Genomic DNA, 23,483 nt, shown 5'->3' with positions numbered 1-23,483 from the left:
AATTATAGACTGATTTCATTACTTAACGTGGATTACAAGATTTTTACTTCAATAATGGCAGAGAGACTGAAAAAATACTTAGTTGAATTCATACATCCAGATTAAAATGGCTTTTTACCAAACAGACAAATTAAAAACAATTTAAGAGTGATAATGGATGTATTAGAATACTATGAACTATGAACAGGGAAACAATTAGCATTAATATTTTTAGGTGCCCAAAAGGCATTTGACAACATTTCTTGGCAATTTATGACTCAACAACTACAAATAATGGACTTTGGAAAGAACTTTACAAATATGATAAAAGCAATATATGGCAACCAAACAGCAAAATGATTGTGAATGGAGACTGTACTGAGAGCTTTGAGATACGAAAAGACACAAGGCAAGGATGTCCATTATCCCCACTTTGGAAGTTCTAAATAGAAGGATTAGACAAGATGCAGAAATTAAAGGACTGAAGATAAAAGGCGAAACATACAAGTTACAAGCATGTTTATTTTAAACCTGAACTTTTCTTACTAGGTGTAATGCCTGAAAAGATTAATAAGCAAAGTCTATATTTGATTTTACACGTCACCACAGCAGCAAGAATAATCTTTGCGCAATATTGGAAGAACCATCAGAGGAAGAAATAATCAGAAAAATATTGGAATGAGCAGAGATGGACAGATTAACTATGAGATTGAAAGATAGACATAGATTACTACCAAAATTGGGACTTATTTTATTGTTGGCTAGAGGAAAGAATGAAGGATTAGGAATTGAATATGTATTAGCATAGCTGAGCCCAGACTGCTGGTTGGTTAAAAAATTAACATGTGTATGTAAAAGAAAATCAATAAAATTTTATTTAAAAAAAAGAAAAAATGAAGGGATAGAAATGGAATGAAGGGAACAAAAAATTGAATGAAAGGAAAGGAGAGAAAAAGTAATTCTGCAGGACAAGAATGGGCAGGGCAGGACAGGACAGGACAGGAAGAGAGAAATTCTGTTTGGATGTCAAATCATTAAATTCATCAGACAAGGAATCTTTTTCCAAGTAACAATAAATCTTCATGTTAATGTTCAAAAACATCCATGCAGTTCAGCAGTATGTCTGAAGCTATCTGCATATATTGTTGTTCTATTTTCAATAGCCTTTTCTATTTCTAATAGGAAGTATATCTCTCTGAGAAGAAATGAGTCTTCCTTAAATTTTCTGGTTAAATTCTATCCTGTTTAAGCCTCTGCTGGTTTAAAACATAGGCTTCCAAATTTGTTGTCCCAGTTGGCATAAAAATATCTCTTGTCTGTAATAAAATATACATTTCAGAACCAAAAGGGCCACAAAAAGGTGCTCGCATGAAGCAATCTACAAAAACATTTACAGTGACTTGAATATATGGAGGTTGTCTTATTAATCAATATTGTTTCTCTTTGAACTTCTGCACAGTTTTGCACTGGAGACAGAAGAGGGCAAATAAGTAAAACAAACGATTGAATTAATATAACTAGAAATCAACAACATATGCTTAGTAGTTTAGTTTTGGGTCTCATAGATGTTTTCTCTGTATGTTGTCAACATCTTCTATAATGGGTATAGATTCAATTATTTCCTTGTATTGTTGGAAGTAATCTCCAAGTGCAATCCTTTTGCTTATCAACAGACCACTGACCACATCACAGGATAAGTCCACAGCAACTTTAAAACTTGATTAAAAGAAATTATTATCTCTGACATTCTGATGCTTTTATGCACAACTTGCATTCTTAATGATTGCTAACAGGAGAGTACTTATGATCACCACACATCTATAATATTTACATGGGCACTGATACTGTAAGAAATTATTAAGATTACTCTTTTTTTAAAAAAATCATTCTCTTTTTAAATGGTAGCTTCTTTGCATTAAAGTAGAATCAGTTGTTTCATAGAAAAATATCTTAAACTTTAAATTAAAAAAATAGTGTTACTAAATAGTTATGTAGGACTATATGTGGTTTGTATGGATATAATTCAGCATATTTAAATCCAAATTTAGGAGAAGTCACATAAATAGGAGAGCAGAATATATTTGCCATGGGTGCCATCTGCTTACAGATCCCATGACTAAAGCTCTGTGCACCTCCTTTGGAGATAAACAAACATGATACCTATATACATCCTGTACATATTAGTTCACTGGTTAGCAGTTATTAGTCGTAGTGTACATAGGAAAACAACTTGATCATAATGATGTTAGATACCCTCAGCATAAAGTTAAGGTTTTAGTGTGATGGTGCAAACCCATGCAAAACAGGTTCCCTGTTTAGATATGTGGCCCAGTACACCAAGTTGAATGTGCCAAATAAAACTGGAAATACTATTCTGGACATTCTATCAATTTTGCTAACACTGTTAAATGTTTTCTTTGCTTCTTGTGGTTTGGTTTCTTGTTTGGCTTTGTGGGATTCTGAAATGGTAGTGGCACTCTTGGAGATGGTTGGGAGAACAGAGTCCTTGGTGATGTTTGGTCCATAATTGGCAACGGCCACTGCGTAGGCATTGTTTTTCTTAATGACTGAGGCTTTTTCTTTTTTCTGTTAAAAAATAATATTATTATTAAATATCTTCAATTTTTTCTGCACCAACAGACAAATCTATTTCATTCAATTCACAATAATTGTGCTTCAGATTGACCTCACTGACTATGGTACTGCCATTATAGAAAGTTTCATGGACTTTTGGCTAAGGCCATGTGTACTCTATGTGTGACTCTTCAATGGTGACATGATTCATTTCCTTCACTGTGATGGAACAATGCTGCTTTCATGCTGACCAAATTGGAAGCTTCTCTAGGTACCTATGCTTCAAAGTGAACCAACTCTTATGCAAGTAGGCAGAATATTTGTAATTATTATTTTGTAAAACAAATTATTCTGCAGTATCTAGAGATGGAGAAAATATCATAGATTTGTATTATTTATGTTGTGTTCTCCGTTCGCGGGTGAATGATGAAGACTCATGATGACAAACAACAATGCTTTATTCTCATACTCCAACTCCAAGCAAAGAAGCAAACGGCACGCAGGCTTTTTATAGGGCTTGAACCCCAGACAGAGTAAACCAATAAGAGTTCTTCTTTCTTTGCGCCTTGCGCATGCACGCAAGGCTGGCGCCACTCTGTCTGGTCCCAGGCAGCTTTTAGAATGCCAGGGACCATTTGTAACAATTCTGGGCCTGCTGAGTTTCCTCATCAGGCCCGGGACACAACACTCCTCCCCCCTGGATAGAACACACACAATTCCACTTCTTTACAATCATAATAAAATAAATCAAAATAAAATTATAGTCTGCTCACATGCAGACACCCTTCTTTTACTAACATAGTTAGCCAACCAAACCACTCTCTAATGTGGACTTCACGTGTCTATCTTTTACCCCACAAAGGTCCCATCTCCTCAACCTAGACATGTAAGGTCCCTTGTACTGACCTCACATATTCGCCTAGATGCTTAGGAAGGGCCTTAGCCCATTGTGACCTATGCAAGGTTAGGGAGGGTGCCTGGCCTGTCAGCTCACCTGCCCAGCTAGGCAGACCAGGACTTGTTCTTAAGGGTGCCTGGCCTACTGGCCCGTCTTTTGGGCTCGCTAGACCAGGACTTTTATGCACAAGTTTTGCAGGTGACCCCTGGTGAGACGTGCCGGCAGAATTGCCAGAGCTCTCCCCAGGTTCTGTGAGAGCAGCTGAAATTCCCCAACCCTCTGAGTTGGCTGAGGATTCCCCAACTACTCTGTATGGCTCCAGGGAACTTAGTCCCTTGAGCCCACAACCAGTCTCGGACGTGACCTGCATTGCAGGTGTGCCCCAATACTCCCAGTCCCCAGTGGCCGAGGTGCCAGCGTCAGGAGTCGCCTCATTAGCAGACCCTGTCTCAGATAAATTCCTGTTTGGAGCTCTTGTGGATAGGCAATAGCTGAACATAGCTGTTTGGAGCTCTTGTGGATAGGCAATAGCTCCTGTTTGGAGCTCCCTGTTCGGCACAATAGCTGAACTCTGAGAATGTCCTTGCACCTCCCCTGGGAAGTCCCTAGCGCCCTGCGGTACATCCCAGGAACAGTGAGGTTGTATCTCATAAGGTGTACCTGAAGTGTGAGATTGTGTCTCAGGAGGTGGACCTGAAGTGTGAGATTGTGTCTCAGGAGGTTGACCTGAAGTGCGACTTAATTCCTTGGCCCCCTCCCCCCAGAGAGCAGACGCAGGGGTGGAATCCACAGGGGACAACTGCTAACGCAGTTGATCGATGTGACGCTGCAGGACGCGGCCATCTCCCAAGGTCACTTCGTATGATAGAGGTCCAGAGATCTTACAGATGACAGCAGGAACCCACAGATGACCAGGAGCATAGTTCCTAGCCCAGACCAGATCACCCAACTGAAGTCTCCTTGGTGCCCGCGGATGTGACACCTGTGAAGCCACCCAGTCTGGGTGCAACCTGTCCAATTTAGTAATGAGTCTGCAACCCCAGCGGAGTTCAGCTGGGCTTTTCCCTGTGGTCGAGCAAGGTGTGGTGTGGTGTGCAAGAAGAAAATCAGCTAACCTGTGATGCCAGTTACTGTAAGTCAGTTTCTTGAGGGCATCTTTGGTGGTGCACACCATTCTCAGTTCGCTTATGGCGTCCTCTGCACCCAAAGCATTGAAGAGATGCTGGGGCCTTGACCGGACGTCCCTTCTGCCTCCTCTCAGCTGGCTGGTGAAGTCTGTCGACTTCCTCTTCAGGATCCACTTCTGATCCTTCTCGAGCGTCCTCTTGATGGACGGTAGCTGTTTCTGGAGGATTCCTGGAGAGGCGTAAGGCCTTCACAGCCCTGTCTGCTGCTTCCTCATCTGCCACCTCTCGCAACGCATCTTGGAAGGAGAAATCTTCTTTTGCAAAAATCTTGTAAGCCTCTGCTCCTTAAGCCACAGACAAAGTGATCTCGCAGCCTCTCTTCCAGATCCTTGAACTCACAAGGCCTGGCTGCTTGCCTTAAGGCCACAATAAAGTCTGCAGCAGATTCACCCGGCCTCTGGTCTCTCTGCTCGAACGTGTGCCTCCAAGCAATGACGGATAACTTTGGCTGGAAGTGTTCCTTCAACATTTTCTTTAAATCAGCATATGCTACTGACTCCAGAGGTGCAGGGACCACCAGATTTTCTGCGATGTCAAAAGCTTCTTGTCCACAGGCACACAGAAGAGTTGCTGCCTTCAGGCCGTCTTCTCTAATCTGATTTACTCTGAAGTAATTCTCCACCTATGCTACGTAGGAATTCCATCTCTCTGGGTGGGAGACATCGAAATCAGTCAAGCGGCCAATCTTCGACATCGTAAAGTTTACGATCTTCACTACTCGCTTTCCTCTACAAGCTGCTGTTCGGGGAAAGGGTCTTTTAGCCGAGCTCACCCTCCAGCGATGCTATACTGGCAGGCTGGGACGCTGATTCAGGCGCCGACTTCCCCTCTTCAGGACTTCCTGGTAAGACTTTAAATCTTTTTCTTCAGCTTGCAAGGATCCCACCTTCATCGCCGGTGTTGTGTTCTCCATTCGCGGGCGAATTATGAAGACTCATGATGACAAAAAACAATGCTTTATTCTCATACTCCAATTCCAAGCAAAGAAGCAAAAGGCACACAGGCCTTTTATAGGGCTTGAACCCCGGACAGAGTGAACCAATAAAGAGTTCTTCTTTCTTCGTGCCCTGCGCATGCGCACAAGGCTGACGCCGCTCTATCTGGTCCTGGGCAGGTTTTAGAATGCCCGGGCCCATTTGCAACAATTCTGGGCCTGCTACAACAATTCAGGCCCAGGACACAACAATTTCATTCTGCATAGATATATTATTTGTTGCTATACTTCAAGAAAAGGAGTAAGTTAGAAGATCTGCATGGTAACTAGCACCTGCAATGATGAGAAATACCTTTCTTTCTTTCTTTCTTTCTTTCTTTCTTTCTTTCTTTCTTTCTTTCTTTCTTTCTTTCTTTCTTTCTTTCTTTTTCTTTTTTTCCCTTTGTTCTTCACTATAAGAACAGCACAATATGGAAATGGTTGGAATTGCTTTCTTTCAGGATGTTTTTTGCAACTTGAGTCAGCTCTAGAATTTTGTGGTTGTCTCTCAATTGCTAACTAGGTCTGAACCTGCTTAGTTTTCCAAGGCTAGTCAAAGCTCTTTTGGAAGAATGGCAGAATAAATTTCATCTGTTCTTGTTGCTTGTAACTTTCTGGAGCTCTTCTACTAAAAGACCTTGAAACAATTGGTGGTGAGGAAGAATGGAAGAACCATCAACTAAACTGGAATTGAGCTATCTGTAAGGACCCACCCCACTTTGCATCTTAAGAAGACAGAACTCTTGGAATAATTCTTCCAACAGGAATCCTTTATTAAGAAGAAGTGGTTGCAGGCATGCTAGACAGGACTTGGGGTCCAAGCTCTCCCATTCAAGGTTTTAAGGAGTTCCCCAAGAGTCCCACCCAATCACCCCCCCCTTCCAGTGATAGTTTCAGGCATCACAATTTCACCCCTTTGATCCTCTCTTCCGTCTGGATGGAGACTTCAGATAAACTACATGAAAGGTAAATAGCCCCTTTTGTCATAGTAAGGTTCTTTGGTGCTATTTATATTCAAACCCTTTGAGGTTGCAATAAACACATTCAAATCCTTAGAGGTATACTGAAGGAAGTGAGGGCCATAAAGCCCCTTTGTTCTCCCCCTTCTCTCCCTCTTATGGCAGAATCCAGAGAAGGCAGAATTGGGGTTTTCTATATTTGATGATTAAAGATGAAATATAATTGGATTCTGACATCCGGCACCTCTTAAAAATAAGAGAGATCCACCTGAAAGAAAACAAAACAGGTATAAAACTTAGTCAGGCTTGTTAGGATACTCTGTGTGAAACTTCTTCAATAGCTTCAGGGCTCTGACATGACGTTTATGGACCCACTCATTTTGTGAGGGAGGTAGGTGTTTCCAGGCAACTAGGTACTGAGTTGCCCCATGATATCTCCTAGAATCAAGGATTTCTTTTATTTCGAAGTGTTGTTCACCCTCCACCATGACTGGAGGTGGTGGTGGGGGGGGGATTTTTGGCCGTAGAGTGACTGATGCTCTCTTTTCAGCAAGCTGCAATGAAAAATTGGGTGTATTTGCCTGAGATTTTTGGGTAATTCTAATTCTACTGTTACTGGATTTATGATTCTTTTAATTGGAAAAGGTCCTATATATTTTGGTCCAAGTTTTTTACAGGGCTGTAGGGACTTTAGTTATTTTGTAGATAAGTACACCATTTCTCCTATAATGAATGGTGTAGGCTCAACCCTTTTTTTATCGGATTGTGTTTTGTATGCCTGCCTAGCTTCATCTAGTGCTTTTCTGACTATTGGCCAGGTGTTTTGTAGTTTCTCCATCCATTCTTTCAGCGAAGGGATCGTTGGGTCGTTTGGGGTTAATTCTGGCATGGGGTTGAAACTTTGACTGGTGGCTATTTGAAAAGGAGTGTAACCTGTGCTGGAGTGGACTGCATTATTGTAGGCAACTTCTGCAAAAGGGAGTAAGTCTGCCCACTCGGTCTGCTGGAAACTAAGAAAACATCTTAAATATTGCTTAAGTACGGAGTTCATTTTTTCAGCCCCCCCCATTTCCTTGAGGGTGGTGGCTAGATGTCAGTCCCTGAGTGGTTCCTAAGAGGGATAAAAATTCCTTCCAAAATGCAGACGTAAATTGCACCCCCCGGTCAGAGATGATGCGTTGGGGTGCCCCCTGCAATCTGTAAATGTGTTGGATGAAAAGTTTTGCTAAGGCTTTTGCAGTGGGAATCTTTTGGCAAGGGATCAAGTGCACCTGTTTGGAAAACAAGTCCGTGACCGTCCAGACCACAGTATTCCCATTGCTTTCTGGCAATTCCACTATAAAATCCATGGCTATTTCTCTCCAGGGGGCTGAGGGACTTGCCACTGTTTGCAATAGTCCTGGCAATTTCCCTTGCAACCTCTTTGCCGTGGCAAATTTTGGATAACTGGCTATATAACTTTCAATGTCCTTTTTCATGGATGGCCACCAAAATTGCCGTTTAATTAAATGTAAAGTTTTTACAAATCTAAAATGCCCTGCTGATTTTGTGTCATGGCAAAGGTGCATGAAAGTTACTCTTTGAGTTGTTGGTATATATAACTTTTCCCCTAACCAAGGCAACCCGTCTCTCATTGTGCACACATTTTTGTTTTTCTGGAACCATTCATCTGTTCCCAAACTTTTTCTGAATTCAATCCCAGTTTGGCTGTCCAGTTGTGGTTTTATTTTGGCTTGGGTTCTTGTGGTTACTGGCGCTGCCAGTTGTGACTCTGCCATTATTGGTCTAGAGTCTGTGGTTCGTGCACTGTTATATTGGGGCATGCGAGATAGTGCATCTGCCAGGAAGTTCTTTCTTCCTGGTAAATGTTTGAGCTTAAATTGGAATTGGTGAAAATGCTGGGACCAGCGGGCTTGTTTGGGATTGAGTTTCCTGGAATTTTTCAGGGCTTCTAAATTTTTGTGATCAGTCCACACCTGGAAGGGGATTTTGTTGCCTTCCAGGAACTGTCGCCACGTGAGTAATGCCCAACGTATCCCATAAGCCTCCTTCTCCCATACGGGCCAGCGCTGTTCTGTTTCCGTGGGTTTCTTGGATGTATATGCACAGGGTTGCAATACTGCATCATCATTTTCTGGTAATAGCACAGCCCCCACTGCCACATCACTTGCATCTGCCTGTATTACGAAGGGCTTGTCCATGTCTGGGTGCCTTAGTATTGGTTCGGCAGAAAAAAGTCTCTTTAGTCTCTCAAACGCTGCTTGGCACTCCATTGTCCATGTTAGTAGCTGGCTAGGTTTTACTGAGGATGCTCCCTTCGTTTTTAGTAAGTTAGTGAGGGGCAAGGCTATCTGGGCAAATGAGGGGATGAATTGGCGGTAAAAGTTTGCAAAGCCCAGGAAACTTTGTAGTTGCTTTCTTGTGCGGGGTGGCGCCCAATCTAATACTGCTTTGACCTTCTAAGGGTCCATTTCAATGCCCTGGGGGGGATATGCGATAATCTAGGTAGTCTATCCTTTCCTGGTGGAATTCGCATTTTGAGAGTTTGGCATATAAGTGGACGGCTCGCAGCTTCTTTAAAACCGCTCTGACAAGGTTGACGTGTTCCTCTTTTGTTTCAGTAAAGATAAGAATGTCGTCCAAGTAAACAAGGACCCCTTAAACAGGTGCTCCCTTAGAACGTCATTGATTAATTGCATAAAGACTGCAGGGCCCCCTTGTAATCCAAATGGCAAGACTTTGAATTGATAGCACCCCATGGGGCAGTTAAATGCGGTCTTCCATTCGTCGCCTTCCTTAATTCTCACGCGATAGTAAGCTTCCCTTAGGTCTAGTTTAGAAAAATTTTTCCCTTTCGAGAGGTGTGACAGCATGTCTTTCATGAGGGGCAGAGGGTATAGGTTGCTTTCACTGATTGTATTCAGGGCCCTATAATCCACGCATAAACATAAGGAGCCATCCTTCTTCTCTCTAAAAAGGACCGGGGCAGCCACTTTAGGCTTGGCTGGCTCAATGAAACCTCTCTCTAGGTTTTTTTTTATAAATCTTTCCATTTCCTCCTTCACCTTTGGGCTCATGGAGTATAATCTGGGCTTCGGGAGTTTTGCCCCAGGTTTGAATTCAATGGCACAGTCGGTGGGTCGGTGGGGGGGCAGCTCATTCGCCCTCTCCTCACTGAAGACGTCAGCAAGGTCTCTATATTCCTCTGGTATTTCTGTTAATCTTTTTTCCTCTCCTATGGATGCTTTTTCTATTCTTGATTCTGGTAGCCTCCCTTGGAGTTTTAAGTCCATAGGGTCCCCCTTCGGGAATTTGATTTCTGTCGTCCTCCAATTTACCCAGGTGTTCCATTTTTTCAACCATTCCATCCCTAGAATCATTGGGCATTCCATACCTGGGGTCACCACAAACGTTATGTCCTCTTCATGTTTGCCCAGGGAGAGGTGTATTTGTAGAGTGGCTAGGGTAGCTGGCACCCCCCCTGCTATGGATCCATCTAACTGGCCAAATGAGATTGGTTGTTCCAGTCTCCTGGATGGGATGCCCAGATTCCCCACTAGTGTTGGGCTAATGAGGCAGCGGGTGCAGCCAGAGTCTATTAAGGCTTTCACCTTCACAACTTCGGGCATGGGGGGGATTAATATAGTCACTGTTTTGAAGATGGGTGTGATGCATCCACTTACCAGTGGTTCGCCCTGCGAGCTGTCATCTGAGGCATCCACCGTCCCTGTGGTGTAGGCTGGAGTTCTTTCCCCTTGGTGAGCAGAGGTGGGGGGTTCTGCAATTTCCATCATTCTCATGGCCGTTTCTTTTGGCTTAGCTGAAGACTTTCCGGATTTGTTGATTGGGGATCTGTCTGGGTTGTGCTGGGGGGCTTTGGAGCGGCATTCTACAGCTCGATGCCCTTCTCTTCTGCACTTGAAACACCCCATTTGCTTCTTGGCTGTAGCCGATGATTTCACCGGTTCGTGTGTTAGCTCAGGTGGGGGGCGGCTCCATTGTTTTCCTTGGCGGTGTCTCTTCAATATGTCGATCTCTGCTTCCTCTGCCAAGATGTACCATTCCTCAAGTTGGTATGGGTCCCCTCGGGGCAGGCAAGCGTCATATAGATCATAATTTAGTCCTTCTTTGAAATGGCTAAGGAGGATGTCTTCTGGCCAATTCAGTTTGGTGGCAATGGCCCAGAATTCTTGTGTATATTCAGCCACTGGGCGTTTTCCTTGCCTCATCGTTTTTATCCTTTCACGGGCTTTGCGATCAGCCAGGGGGTCTTCAAATCGTCTTCTCAGAGAGGACATGAAACGGTTGAAGTTACTGAGTTCTGGGGCATTGGAGTCATGCAAGTTCATCACCCAATCTGCAGCCGGTCCATCCAGGGCAGATTGCACGATCCGGATGCGGGCTTTGTCGCTGGGAATGTCCTGCCCGTATTCCTCCATGTAGCTGAGGACCTGGGTTAGGAAAAACCCCAAGCGTGTTGGCTCCCCTTTGAATTTCACCTCCAACGGTGGACGTCTTGGAATGGATCGGTGCCTCTGTTGTTGGTGGTAATGTCTTCCGTCCAGGTTGCCATCTGTGGTCCGGTAGGGGGTGGGGGCTACTGGATCAGTAGCTGTCCCCGGGGTTGCAGGTTCCACGTCCCCCTCGGTGTTTCTCCCTTTGCGGCTCCAGGAGCTGGGGCGGCCGTAGGGCTCAGGATTCTCCTCTTCTAGGGATCTGAGAGTTCTCTTCATCAGGTCAATAGCTTTCTCTAGGATCCAGTCTGAGTACGGTGCCCAGCTTCCTCTCTCTTCACTTGCGTGCAGGGATTTCTCCATCTCCTGCTTCCATTCTGGTTGCTTGGTTCCCCGTCTCAGGGTCACCTTTCTTGATTCCTTTCCCCACTCACTTTTCTTTCCAACGCCCATTGACCAGCGAGGCTTGTGGTCCCGTGTCTCCACCACTTCTTCTCCTGAGGAATCTGACCTCTTGGATCCCAACATCTGGCAAGGTTCCAATTTGGTCAGCAGCTCTCTTTCCAGGGAGTTTTCCCCCTTTCTTGCTCCATTGTCTGACATGGTAATTTTTTGCAAAATCCCCCGGCAAGGGTCTCCCTTCCAGGTGGATTAATTTTGCAAGTCCTGTCTAATGTAAGGACCCACCCCACTTTGCATCTTAAGAAGACAGAACTCTTGGAATAATTCTTCCAACAAGAATCCTTTATTAAGAAGAAGTGGTTGCAGGCGTGCTAGACAGGACTTGGGGTCCAAGCTTTCCCATTCAAGGTTTTAAGGGGTTCCCCAGCAGTCCCACCCAATCACCCCCCCTTCCAGTGATAGTTTCAGGCATCACAATTTCACCCCTTTGATCCTCTCTTCCGTCTGGATGGAGACTTCAGATAAACTACATGAAAGGTAAGTAGCCCCTTTGTCATGGTAAGGTTCTTTGGTGCTATTTACATTCAAACTCTTTGAGGTTGCAATAAACACATTCAAATCCTTAGAGGTATACTGAAGGAAGTGAGGGCCATAAAGCCCCTTTGTTCTCCCCCTTCTCTCCCTCTTATGGCAGAATCCAGAGAAGGCAGAATTGGGGTTTTCTATATTTGATGATTAAAGATGAAATATAATTGGATTCTGACATCAGCTATCTGAATAATTCTAAATTGGAAAACCCTAAAGTTAATGTCACAGATTCATGAAAATTCAGAATTAGTCCTTTCCTTTCTACTTTTGATTTTATAGTTTATAAAACACAGGTTAGTGACAGTTTCCCATCCCCAAAAGGGCATCAGTGCTCTGATATCTATAAATTAGCAGGTAAATGATACAAAATCCAAATTCTGAGGTTCAATTTTCCTCTTCTCTTTCATCCTTTTCCTCGCAATTATCCTATAGTTTTACTTGAATTACAGTTTAAAGTAAAGTATATTCACATGAACTCCACCTCATTTATGGTTTTACTAGCATTAAGAATGCTTCTGTTTTCTTATTGCTATGTAACTGGTAAATACCTTTTTTAATTTTCTCAAATTTCTTGTACACATAATAGAATTTGGAGAAGCAAAAATCTTTTTTTTTCCAAAATAGCATTAGCTATTTTAGTACTAAAAAGGAGTTTTTTTTAAAGAAGAAAATTCTTTTTAAAAAGAACTGCAGATGCCAAATAATTTAAAGTGGACTTTTAGAGATCTTAGAAATCCAGTCTATTATTATTTTGTTTTAGTCAGTCATACATCTGGAGAAACAAAAACCAGAAATTTTGGATTGTTCAAGGGCTCGGTTAAATAGGGATTCCAAAGGGATTTTATTGGGTGAGCAGGGCAAGGCTGGTGGGCATCACACCACTTTTATTTTCTCCACTGCATGGTCTTTGTACCAGCACTATTCCAATCTTCCTTTGTCCCTGACTCATTGGCTCTAGAATAACATGCCAAAGTCCTTATCTGTCAGAATCCAATTATATTTCATCTTTAATTATCAAATATAGAAACTCCCAATTCTGCTTTCTCTGGATTCTGCCATAAGAGGGAGAGAAGGGGGAGAACAAAGGGGCTTTATGGCCCTCACTTCCTTCAGTATACTTCTAAGGAGCTGAATGCTGAATGTGTGTTTATTGTAACCTCAAAGCGTTAGCACCAAAGAACCTTACCATAACAAAGAAGGGATTTGCCTTTCATGTAGTTTATCTGAAGTCTCCATCCAGCCGGGCAGTAATGAAAAGGGGGTGGAAGTGTAATGCCTGAGACTGTCGCTGAAAGAGGGGGTTGATTGGGTGGGGCTACTGGGGAAACCCTTAAAACCTTGAATTGGAGAGCTTGGACCCAAGTCCTGTCTAGCATGCCTGCAACCATTTTCTCTTAATAAAGGATTCCTGTTGGAAGAATTATTCCAAGAGTTCTGTCTTCTTAAGATGCAAAGTGGGGTGGTCCTTACATTAGACAGGACTTGCAAAATTAATCCACCTGGAAGGGAGACCCTTGCCGGGGGATTTTGCAAAAAATTACCATGTCAGACAATGGAGCAAGAAAGGGGGAAAACTCCCTGGAAAGAGAGCCGCTGACCAAATTGGAACCTTGCCAGATGTTGGGATCCGAGAGGTCAGATTCCTCAGGAGAAGAAGTGGTGGAGAAACGGGACCACAAGCCTCACTGGTCAATGGGCGTTGGAAAAGTGGGGAAAGGAATCAAGAAAGGTGACCCTGAGACGGGGAACCAAGCAACCAGAATGGAAGCAGGAGATGGAGAAATCCCTGCACGCAAGTGAAGAGGGAGGAAGCTGGGCACCGTACTCAGACTGGATCCTAGAGAAAGCTATTGACCTGATGAAGAGAACTCTCAGCCCCCTGGAGAGAAATAGCCATGGATTTTATAGTGGAATTGCCAGAAAGCAATGGGAATAATGTGGTCTGGACGGTCACGGACTTGTTTTCCAAACAGGTGCATTTTATCCCTTGCCAAAAGATTCCCACTGCAAAAGCCTTAGCAAAACTTTTCATCCAACACATTTACAGATTGCATGGGGCACCCCAACGCATCATCTCTGACAGGGGGGTGCAATTTACATCTGCATTTTGGAAGGAATTTTTATCCCTCTTAGGAACCACTCAGGGACTGACATCTAGCCACCACCCTCAAGGAAATGGGGGGGGCTGAAAAAATGAACTCCGTACTTAAGCAATATTTAAGATGTTTTCTTAGTTTCCAGCAGACCGAGTGGGCGGACTTACTACCTTTTGCAGAAGTTGCCTACAATAATGCAGTCCACTCCAGCACAGGTTACACTCCTTTTCAAATAGCCACCGGTCAAAGTTTAAACCCCATGCCAGAATTAACCCCAAACGAACCAACGATCCCCTCGCTGAAAGAATGGATGGAAAAATTACAAAACACCTGGCCAATAGTCAGAAAAGCACTAGATGAAGCTAGGCAGGCATACAAAACACAAGCCGATAAAAAAAGGGTTGAGCCTACACCATTCATTATAGGAGAGATGGTGTACTTATCTACAAAATACCTAAAGTCCCTACAGCCCTGTAAAAAACTTGGACCAAAATATATAGGCCCTTTTCCAATTAAAAGAATCATAAATCCAGTAACAGTAGAATTAGAATTACCCAAAAATCTCAGGCAAATACACCCAATTTTTCATTGCAGCTTGCTGAAAAGAGAGCATCAGTCACCTCTACGGCCAAAAATCCCTCCCCACCACCTCCACTCATGGTGGAGGATGAACAACACTTCGAAATAAAGGAAATCCTTGATTCTAGGAGATATCATGGAGCAACTCAGTACCTAGTTGCCTGGAAACACCTCCCTCCCTCACAAAACGAATGGGTCCATAAACGTCATGTCAGAGCCCTGAAGCTATTGAAGAATTTTCACACAGAGTATCCTAACAAGCCTGACTAAATTTTATACTTGTTGTGTTTTCTTTCAGGTGGATCTCTCTTATTTTTAAGAGGGGCCGGATGTCAGAATCCAATTATATTTCATCTTTAATTATCAAATATAGAAACTCCCAATTCTGCTTTCTCTGGATTCTGCCATAAGAGGGAGAGAAGGGGGAGAACAAAGGGGCTTTATGGCCCTCACGTCCTTCAGTAGACTTCTAGGGAGCTGAATGCTGAATGTGTGTTTATTGTAACCTCAAAGCGTTAGCACCAAAGAACATCACCATAACAAAGAAGGGTATTTGCCTTTCATGTAGTTATCTGAAGTCTCCATCCAGACGGAAGAAAGAAAAAAGGGGGTGGAATTGTGATACCTGAAACTATCACTGGAAGGGGGGTTGATTGGGTGGGACTACTGGGGAACCCCTTAAAACCTTGAATGGAGGGCTTGGACCCCAAGTCCTGTCTAGCACGCCTGCAACCACTTCTTCTTAATAAAGGATTCCTGTTGGAAGAATTATTCCAAGAGTTCTGTCTTCTTAAGATGCAAAGTGGGGTGGGTCCTTACATTATCTTTGGCTTTTTTCCATTCATATCCATCCCTAGAACTTCTTCTCCCAGAACAACATTATTTTGGTTCATATCCCAGAACAAAATAGGCTTTTTTCGTTCTACTTTCAACTGAAAACATCACAAACATGTTTTAATTTAGATGGATCAATAGAACCAGATGTTCTATTTTGTGTTTCATCAAAAAAAAATGCTTCCTGATAAATAAAAAGATTTGTTAAACCTATATTTTTTATTATTATTGCTGCTAAAGCCTTTGGGGGATTTTATTTATCCATCTTAAAACACAGAATTTCTCTACAGAGATCAAACATCTCTGAAAATGGAAACCATTTTTTTTAAATAAACCATTTGCTTTAGTCAAATGAGAATCTGAACAATTACATAAAAGATTATATAAATCTATGATAGCTCTTCATTTAGTGGTATCTTTGGTTTTTCCTTACAAAAATTGTTGAAGATAATGAAATGTGGTTGATGGTTTTGAAGGAAACTTCAAAGGAAATTAAACAAGCATAAATGTGCTAATGGTTTAATTTATGGGCAGCCTTGGGATAATATTTGTTTCTTCAAGATGAAGCAGGTAAAGAAAAGTTCCATATTAGCTGCTTAATTTCTGCTGAAGTGCAGACCCAAACTCTCTACTTCTTTTTCTAATCATTCTTGCTTTAACATACCCTATCTTCATATTGGTTTAAGACTTTATTTTTCAGTAATGGAAAACTATTAACGGAGATGCTGCTAAATTGATTTTTGTTCAAATTGGAAGAAACCTTAAACATGTTTTTGATCACTCACCTTATCATTGACTATGCTTTTTCCATCCCACGCCCATCCTCTTTTTGTGAAGTAATTTACAGTGGCAAATTCTATCAAGGCAGAAAACACAAATGCATAACAAACCGCAATAAACCAATCCATAGCTGTGGCATAAGCTACTTTGGGCAAGGAATTACGAGCACTGATGCTTAGCGTTGTCATTGTTAGCACTGTTGTTACTCCTGTAGGGTAGGAAAAAAAGAAAGAAAAAGAAAGAACCTGGTCAAGGTAATGCAAAATGCATGGAAAGTTTAGCACCAGAGCAAAAGACAATGAAGGGATATGATTGTCAGAACCCATAACTATCTGATTTCATACTTCCCTTGCTCTTCTCTCACATTTCATACTTCCCTTGCTCTCTTTCTCTCTCCCAAATTCCATTCTCTTCTCTCTCTGGGTTCTGCCATACTCCTAGAGGGGAGGGGGAAAGGATCCCAGGTTTATTGCCTTAGCTTCCTCTATTGCTACAATGTAACACTTTGCTTTCCTGCATTCTTTCTCTATTGCTACAATGTAACACTTCACTTCCCTGCACTATTTCTCTCTGTACTTCTTCTCCCTAAACTGTCAACTAGCAAAGGGGGAGGAAGAAAGAATTAAAACCTCTGGAACCTGGCTTATCTCTCTGTTCTCAAGAGAAGGTGCGAAGAGTTGTCTAAACATCGCTGCCACGACCAGAGCCGGCCCAATGTTATCTCCCCTTTCCCACAATGGACGTAAAACCTGGGGATTAGCCGGTTTGAACCATCTGGATGAACTATGGGGTGGGGCTTGCTTGGGGACACTTTAACCTATCGATCTGTATGGGAGCCCCTCAGATCCTATCTAGTATGCCTGCTATCAGCTTCTCCTAATAAAAGTTCCTTTTGGAAGAGCTTGCTTCCATGAGTTCTGCTTTCTTGGGATGAGTATTGAAGTGGGTCTTGACATTGATAGAGAATTGAACTCAAAAGACAAAAAAGTACAGAAATTACAAATAAGATATTCAATGATATCTATGAAATAATATGTTTGGGGTTTATTATTTTAAGCAATCTGCACCCCAAAAAGTCAATACGACAGCTGCAACTGCTCAATCAAAGCCTCACCTCTTTTTTTGTATAGATTTATTAGTTTTTATAGGGTTAGAAATAAGGTGGGGTCGGGGTTGAGGTTGGGATTTGGATTAGGGTTAGGATCAGGGTTGGGATTTTTCCAAATAACATTCTCAATATTTAGCAAACAGCATAATGTCTGGGTTCGTGTGTTTAACAAACAATAATAGATAATAGTTAATTATCATAAACAATATGTTAATTAATCATTCAATAGCCTTCTTCTTGCTAATATATATTCAATATTACATATCACATTCCTTTCTCTCTAACTCATTTTTCTAGCCATTGATACAAATTATCCCATGTTCTAAAGTACACTGAGTCTTCTTTCTCTTTTATATTTAAAGTCAATCTGTCAATTTCTGCAAACTCTACAGTTTTCTTAATTAGTACTTCTTCAGCTGATAAATTTTCATTTTTCCAATGTTGGACAAATACAATTCTTGCTGCCGTTAGTAAATATAGTATTAAATATCTGCAATCTTTCTCATAATTAGCTCCTATTATTCCTAACAAAATTAATTCTGGTTTAAAGTCTATTAGTTTTTAGTCATTTTCTCCAAACATAAATGTATTTTAACCCAAAATCTTTTTGCTTTAGGGCATGTCCATCAGATATGATAATAAGTACCAGGTCTTTGTTTGCATTTCCAACAGTTGTTTGAAGTATTTTTAAACATTTTTGCTAATCTCACTGATCTCATATGCCATCTGTAAAACATTTTATATAAGTTTTCTTTATATGCCACTGCTTTAGTTAATTTAATATTTCTTTCCCATAACTTTTGCCAATCTTCTAATTCTATATTATATCCAAAGTTCTTTGCCCATGTTATCATTGTTTCTTTTACTTGTTCTTCCTCCATCTTTAAGTTTAACAGAAATCTATAGAGTTTCTTAATCAACTTTTCATCTGTTTTTAGCAGTATCTGATCAAATTCTATCTGTTCTTTAAAAAATCCCATTGTTTTACCATCTTTTTCATATCTCGTTTGAATTTGCAGATATGGCCACCATGCTAGATCACCTCTTGTAAGCTTTGTCTGTCTTTCAATTTTCCTTCATCATCCAAAATATCTTTATAAGTCACAACTTTATCGTAGTTAATTAAATTTGGGTAAGCAAAAGCTTCCATTGTTGAAAGCCATTCAGGTATCTTAATATAAATGTTTTCTTTTATTTTTTACCATTCTGAAAGAAGTGCATTGCTTATAAAATGGTTTTGAAAGTATCTATGTATTTTGTTCTTCCCATACCACAGAAAGGCATGCCAACCAATTTGTAGGTTATACCCTTCTAGATATAATAATCTTTTGACTCTAAGCATTATCCATTCTTTAAGCCATGTTAAAATAGTTGTTTGGTAGTATAACCTCCAGTCCAGCAGTCCAAATCATCCACTTTCTTTCGCTTCTTGTAGCATTTTCATTTTAATTCTAGCTTTTTTTCCTTGCCAGATAAATTTCAATATTATTGTATTCAGTTCATCAAAAAAGGCTTTTCCCAGCCTTACAGGAATCGTAAGGAGTTTCTGGTGACATCACTGCAAGATGGGCACTGGAGAATGAATCTCCCTTCCCCAAGCCCGATTTCTACCAGCTGGGGAGTCCAATAGGACCGAAAGTCACCCCATAGAGATGACTGGCCAAAGTGTGAAACTTTGCAGATCGCGGGTCAGCGGTAGCTGGCCCGCTTGATCCAAAGGAGCCCTCGGGACCAGCAGGAAGAAAGGCTGACCACACCCATGCAGTCTGCCAGAAGCAGCTGATCATTGGAGACAACAAATTTTAAAATGGAAGGCAAAACAACCAATCTGGGTGAGACTACTTTTCTTATCTCTCTACAAGTGAAAATACCGGTTCTGGGAAACAGCATTTAAAAGCATCCCTAAGCTCCAGGGAGGGGGGATTTTTTCCTTACCCCTCCCTCATGAACTATAAGTGTTTGGGGGGTGTTAAGTTTTTGGGAAATTAAAACTGACTTATAACAATATTGTGAAGATGACTGAGGCAAAAAAGAAGGATAACTTGGAAAACTTTTGGTTTTATAAATCTTTTTTTGTTTATTTCTTGTTTGGAAACCATCGGGTTTTTAACTTCTTAAACTTTTTCAAAGTATGGTGGGAATAGACATCTAATGACATCTAATGGCAAAACTGAGAACTACATGCAGTCTTGCTTTTCTTTTTGTCTTTATTTTACTGAGTTGCTCTGATTGGAGTAAAACTTGGCTGTATGCCCAGACATATCTTATAATTTAAACATTTTGGTGTCCTGGAGATTGTGGATGGAAAAGAAAGATTCTTTTTGGATTGCCCTGTCTTACAGGATGGATTACAATTATAAATAAAAACTGTGTTTGAATTCATTGGACTTCCCTGGATTTCAAATATAGTTTGACCTGGAATCTTTACAAGCTGTTTTGAAAGAATGAATAACAAGAAATCCCTCCGAACAGAATACTTTGGATTACAAATTTTAATATTTCCCCCCCCCTATTTTTTCCCCTTTGCTCTTTTTTTTTTTTTTTACCATTTACCATTTTTATTGTTTACCTCTCCTATTTGTTAGGAGCCTATTGGATTATAAATTTTGACTTACTTAGTGGATTACAATGTATGATTTAAAGATAAAGATGAGCGCTCCTAACTTATCTAATGTTGGAAAAAAAAGGATCTCCTTCTCCCTCTTTGGCTTCTGCAAGTCCAGTCTATCAGAGATCAATTGATACAATACTTCAACAAGAAAATGCTAATACCTTCTAAAAGGACACTCAAGCAACCCTACAAGCAATTCAAGAGGCAATTGTTACTCATATGGTGGTCACATTGAGAAACCATGAGGAGTTGAAAAGTGATTTTGATAAAATGAATAAAAAAATTAACAATATGGATTCTCAATTTGAAAATTTTAAACAGATGATTACAGATAATTAACAAAGATTTCAAAAAATAGAAGATAAATCAACTGAGGTTGACCAGAAACTAGAAGTTTTAAAAGATGAAAATCAGAAGTTGATCCAAATAAATGAAGAACTAGAAGACTCAATAGCTGGGATGGAGATGGAAAGAGCCTCATACTTTTTAAGATTTCAAAATATAATGGAAGATAAAGAAGAGGATCTCCTAGGCTTAATAACCGAATTATTGGCAGACACATTAGGAACTGGGGAAACAGCAAATGGAAGGAGAATTAGACCAGATCTATCGAGTCAACTCAAACTATGCTAGAAGAAATAAAGTCCCTAGGGAAGTACATGTTAGGTATCTTAAAAGATCTACAAGAGACAAGATTTTGAGAAGAGTAAGAGACAAACCTTTGAAATACAAAGAAAAAGAAATTGTAGTTCTCAAACAAATTCCTAGGAGAATAAGAGAATCCCGAAGAGAATACCAGTTTCTAACTAGGAAATTAATTGAAAAAGGAGTGAATTCCAGATGGCTGATTCCAGAAGGGATTTTAATTTACTGAGATACGAAAAGATATAGACTGGCGACACCACTTAAAGCAATGGTTCTTCGACAACCATTGAGCATTTTTTGGAAAGAGGTGACCCTGAATCCGATATAAAGAAAGAAACAAAGAAGCAGGAAGAAATGGCAGTAGAAGAAGCATTCAAACCAAGAGAGGAGAAAGAAATTAAAAACACATATACAGAAGAAGGAGCAAGACCAAGAGATCAGACACAGATAAGATTGACTAGAGGATTAAGACCTAGATATAATTGAAAGAGATGGAGGAGAATGGGATTTTGTCAATGAATATAAATGGACTAAATTCTCCTTCAAAAAGGAGAAAAATCTTTACACGATTACAAAAATTAAAAATGGATATAATTTGTCTTCAAGAAACAAACATTAAGAGACAACATTAATGTTCCGGTGGATCAAGCAGCTACGATGGCTGCTTTTCACAAAGCAGCCCATTCCTGGGTTGTGTAAAAGCTGCGGGACTTTGACAATCAGCTGTCCCGCGGCTTGAATCTCTTCCCTGGGAGAAAGGGAAGAGAAGAGCTCCCCTGGATCCCCTGGATCCCCATAATTTCGGGGATCGGAGGGTAGAGCTCCCTCGGAGCCTGAGCCAACTCCGCACTCCAGGACGTCTTTGTCCCGAAGTTCTGGGATGAAGCAAGGCGCCGCTCCCACATCTGCTTTTTTTGGAGGCTTGTGAGTATTCAAATGCAGACGAAGCAGACCAGGAGAAAGTGGATTTAAGATTGATTGTGACTTTAACTCCTGCAAGCATCTTCCCCTCCCTTTTTTTGTTTACTTTCCCTTTCTTCAAAAGGGAAAGTGAAAGGCAAAATGGCGACTGTCTTTCTTGTTTGACTTTGTAACAAAGTTAAAAGTTCATGTTTTAAATATAGAGGCAAGAATTTTGTTCCTCTTTCTTTTTTTTCTTCCTTCTTTCTTTTTATCATTATTAAATGTAGATTACAAGATTTTTACAAAAATTTTAGCAAATAGATTAATGCAGGTTATGAAGGATTTGATTCACAGTGATCATAACAGGATGATACATGAAATATAATGTTAGACAAATTATTAACTTAATTGAGTATTTGGATAAGAACAACCAGATTCCTGTGGCTTTTATATTTTTGGATGCTGAAAAAGCCTTTGATCAATTAGATTGGCAATTCTTATTCTCACTGGTAGAGAAAATGAATTTTGGGGATAATTTTTTACATGCACTTAAAGCTATATATCAGCAACAATCTGCTCAAATTGTTGTTAATGGGGGATTGACTGAGACTTTTAATATTGAAAAAGGGACAAGACAAGGATGTCAATTATCTCCATTGTTATTTGTTTTAACATTGGAGATTTTGTTGATCCAGATTCGAGAATCAACGGTAATCAAGGGCATAAAGATAAGAAAAAATGAGTATAAATTACGGGCTTTTGCGGATGATTTGGTTTTGATTTTGGAACAACTGATTAGAACGGTTGATTGTCTATTAGAACTTATAACACAGTATGGAAAAGTTTCTGGTTTTAAAGTCAATAACCATAAGACTAAGATATTATCTAAGAATATGTTAGCCAATGATAAGGAAAGTTTGGTTAAAGCCACAGGTTTTCAGATGGTGAAAAAGATTAAATATCTGGGAGTATATTTAACTGCCTCAAATGGAAAATTGTATAAAAATAATTATGAATTACTATGGGCAAAAGTGCAAAAGGATTTAAATGACTGGAAAAAACTGTAATTGTCATTGTTGGGGAGAATTTCAGCTGTAAAAATGAATGTTCTACCAAAGTTTCTTTTCTTGTTTCAGATGATACCTATTTTAAAAAAAGATGTAAATTTGGAGGAATGGCAGAAGGGTATCAATAAATTCATTTGGGTTGGGAAAAAACCAAGGGTTAAGTTTAAGATTTTGCAAGATGCCCGAGAAAGAGGAGGACTTAAAGCATCTAACTTGAAATTATACTATGATGCAGCCGCCTTAATTTGGATAAGTGATTGGCTTAATTTAACAAATAAGGATATTCTTGTTCTTGAAGGGTGGGATTTAATGTATGGTTGGCATGCATATTTAATTTTTAATAAGAAAGTGGACCGGGCTTTCAAATCACATATTTTGAGGAGTGCCTTATTTCGAGTTTGGAAAAAGTATTATTATAGGTTAAACTATAAAATACCTATCTGGGGGATTCCTAGACATGCAATTGAGGGGATTTCTAAGGGGATGAACTTTGATAAAATTTTGTATAAAGAATTATTAATTTGGTCAGGTTCGGATTGGCATTTAAAATCTCTAGATGTATTAAGGCAAGAAAATATTCTACAGTCATGGTTTCAATATTTACAAATAGTGGACAGGTGGACTGTAGATAAGAAAGAAGGAATAACACTAGAAGATGGAAATCTGGTTATTCAGATTAAAGACCAGAGTCAGGCCCATATAAAAAGAATTTACAATGCTTTAATAGAATTAGACTCTGAAACAGAATTGGTTAAAGACTGTATGATTAAATGGGCTCAGAATATCCAGGATCCGATCCCATTGGACTTATGGGAGACAATGTGGATTAGAAATGTTAAATTTACA

The 23,483-nt window shown here is 40.4% G+C and overlaps 1 protein-coding gene across 1 annotated transcript in view; it reads right to left on the bottom strand.

Moving 5' to 3' along the window:
• Positions 1-207: 207 nt before the first annotated feature.
• Positions 208-23,483, bottom strand: part of LOC120311874 (gamma-aminobutyric acid receptor subunit alpha-2-like) — a 61,975-nt gene continuing 38,699 nt past the window's right edge. Inside the window, exons 2-3 of the mRNA XM_039351944.1 lie at positions 16,309-16,511; positions 208-2,565 (exon numbers count right to left, since the gene is read on the bottom strand). Coding sequence (XP_039207878.1) covers positions 2,254-2,565; positions 16,309-16,511 — 515 coding nt within the window. The 3' untranslated portion in view covers positions 208-2,253. The remainder of the gene's footprint in view (positions 2,566-16,308; positions 16,512-23,483) is intronic.

The sequence above is a fragment of the Crotalus tigris genome, unplaced genomic scaffold (genome assembly GCF_016545835.1).
Source record: "Crotalus tigris isolate CLP2741 ecotype Arizona unplaced genomic scaffold, ASM1654583v1 scf7180000018371.15429387391:27106975, whole genome shotgun sequence".
Lineage (NCBI taxonomy): Eukaryota > Metazoa > Chordata > Lepidosauria > Squamata > Viperidae > Crotalus > Crotalus tigris.
Note: the sequence above shows the minus strand (reverse complement) of the source record. Positions and strands in the feature narration are given on the sequence as shown.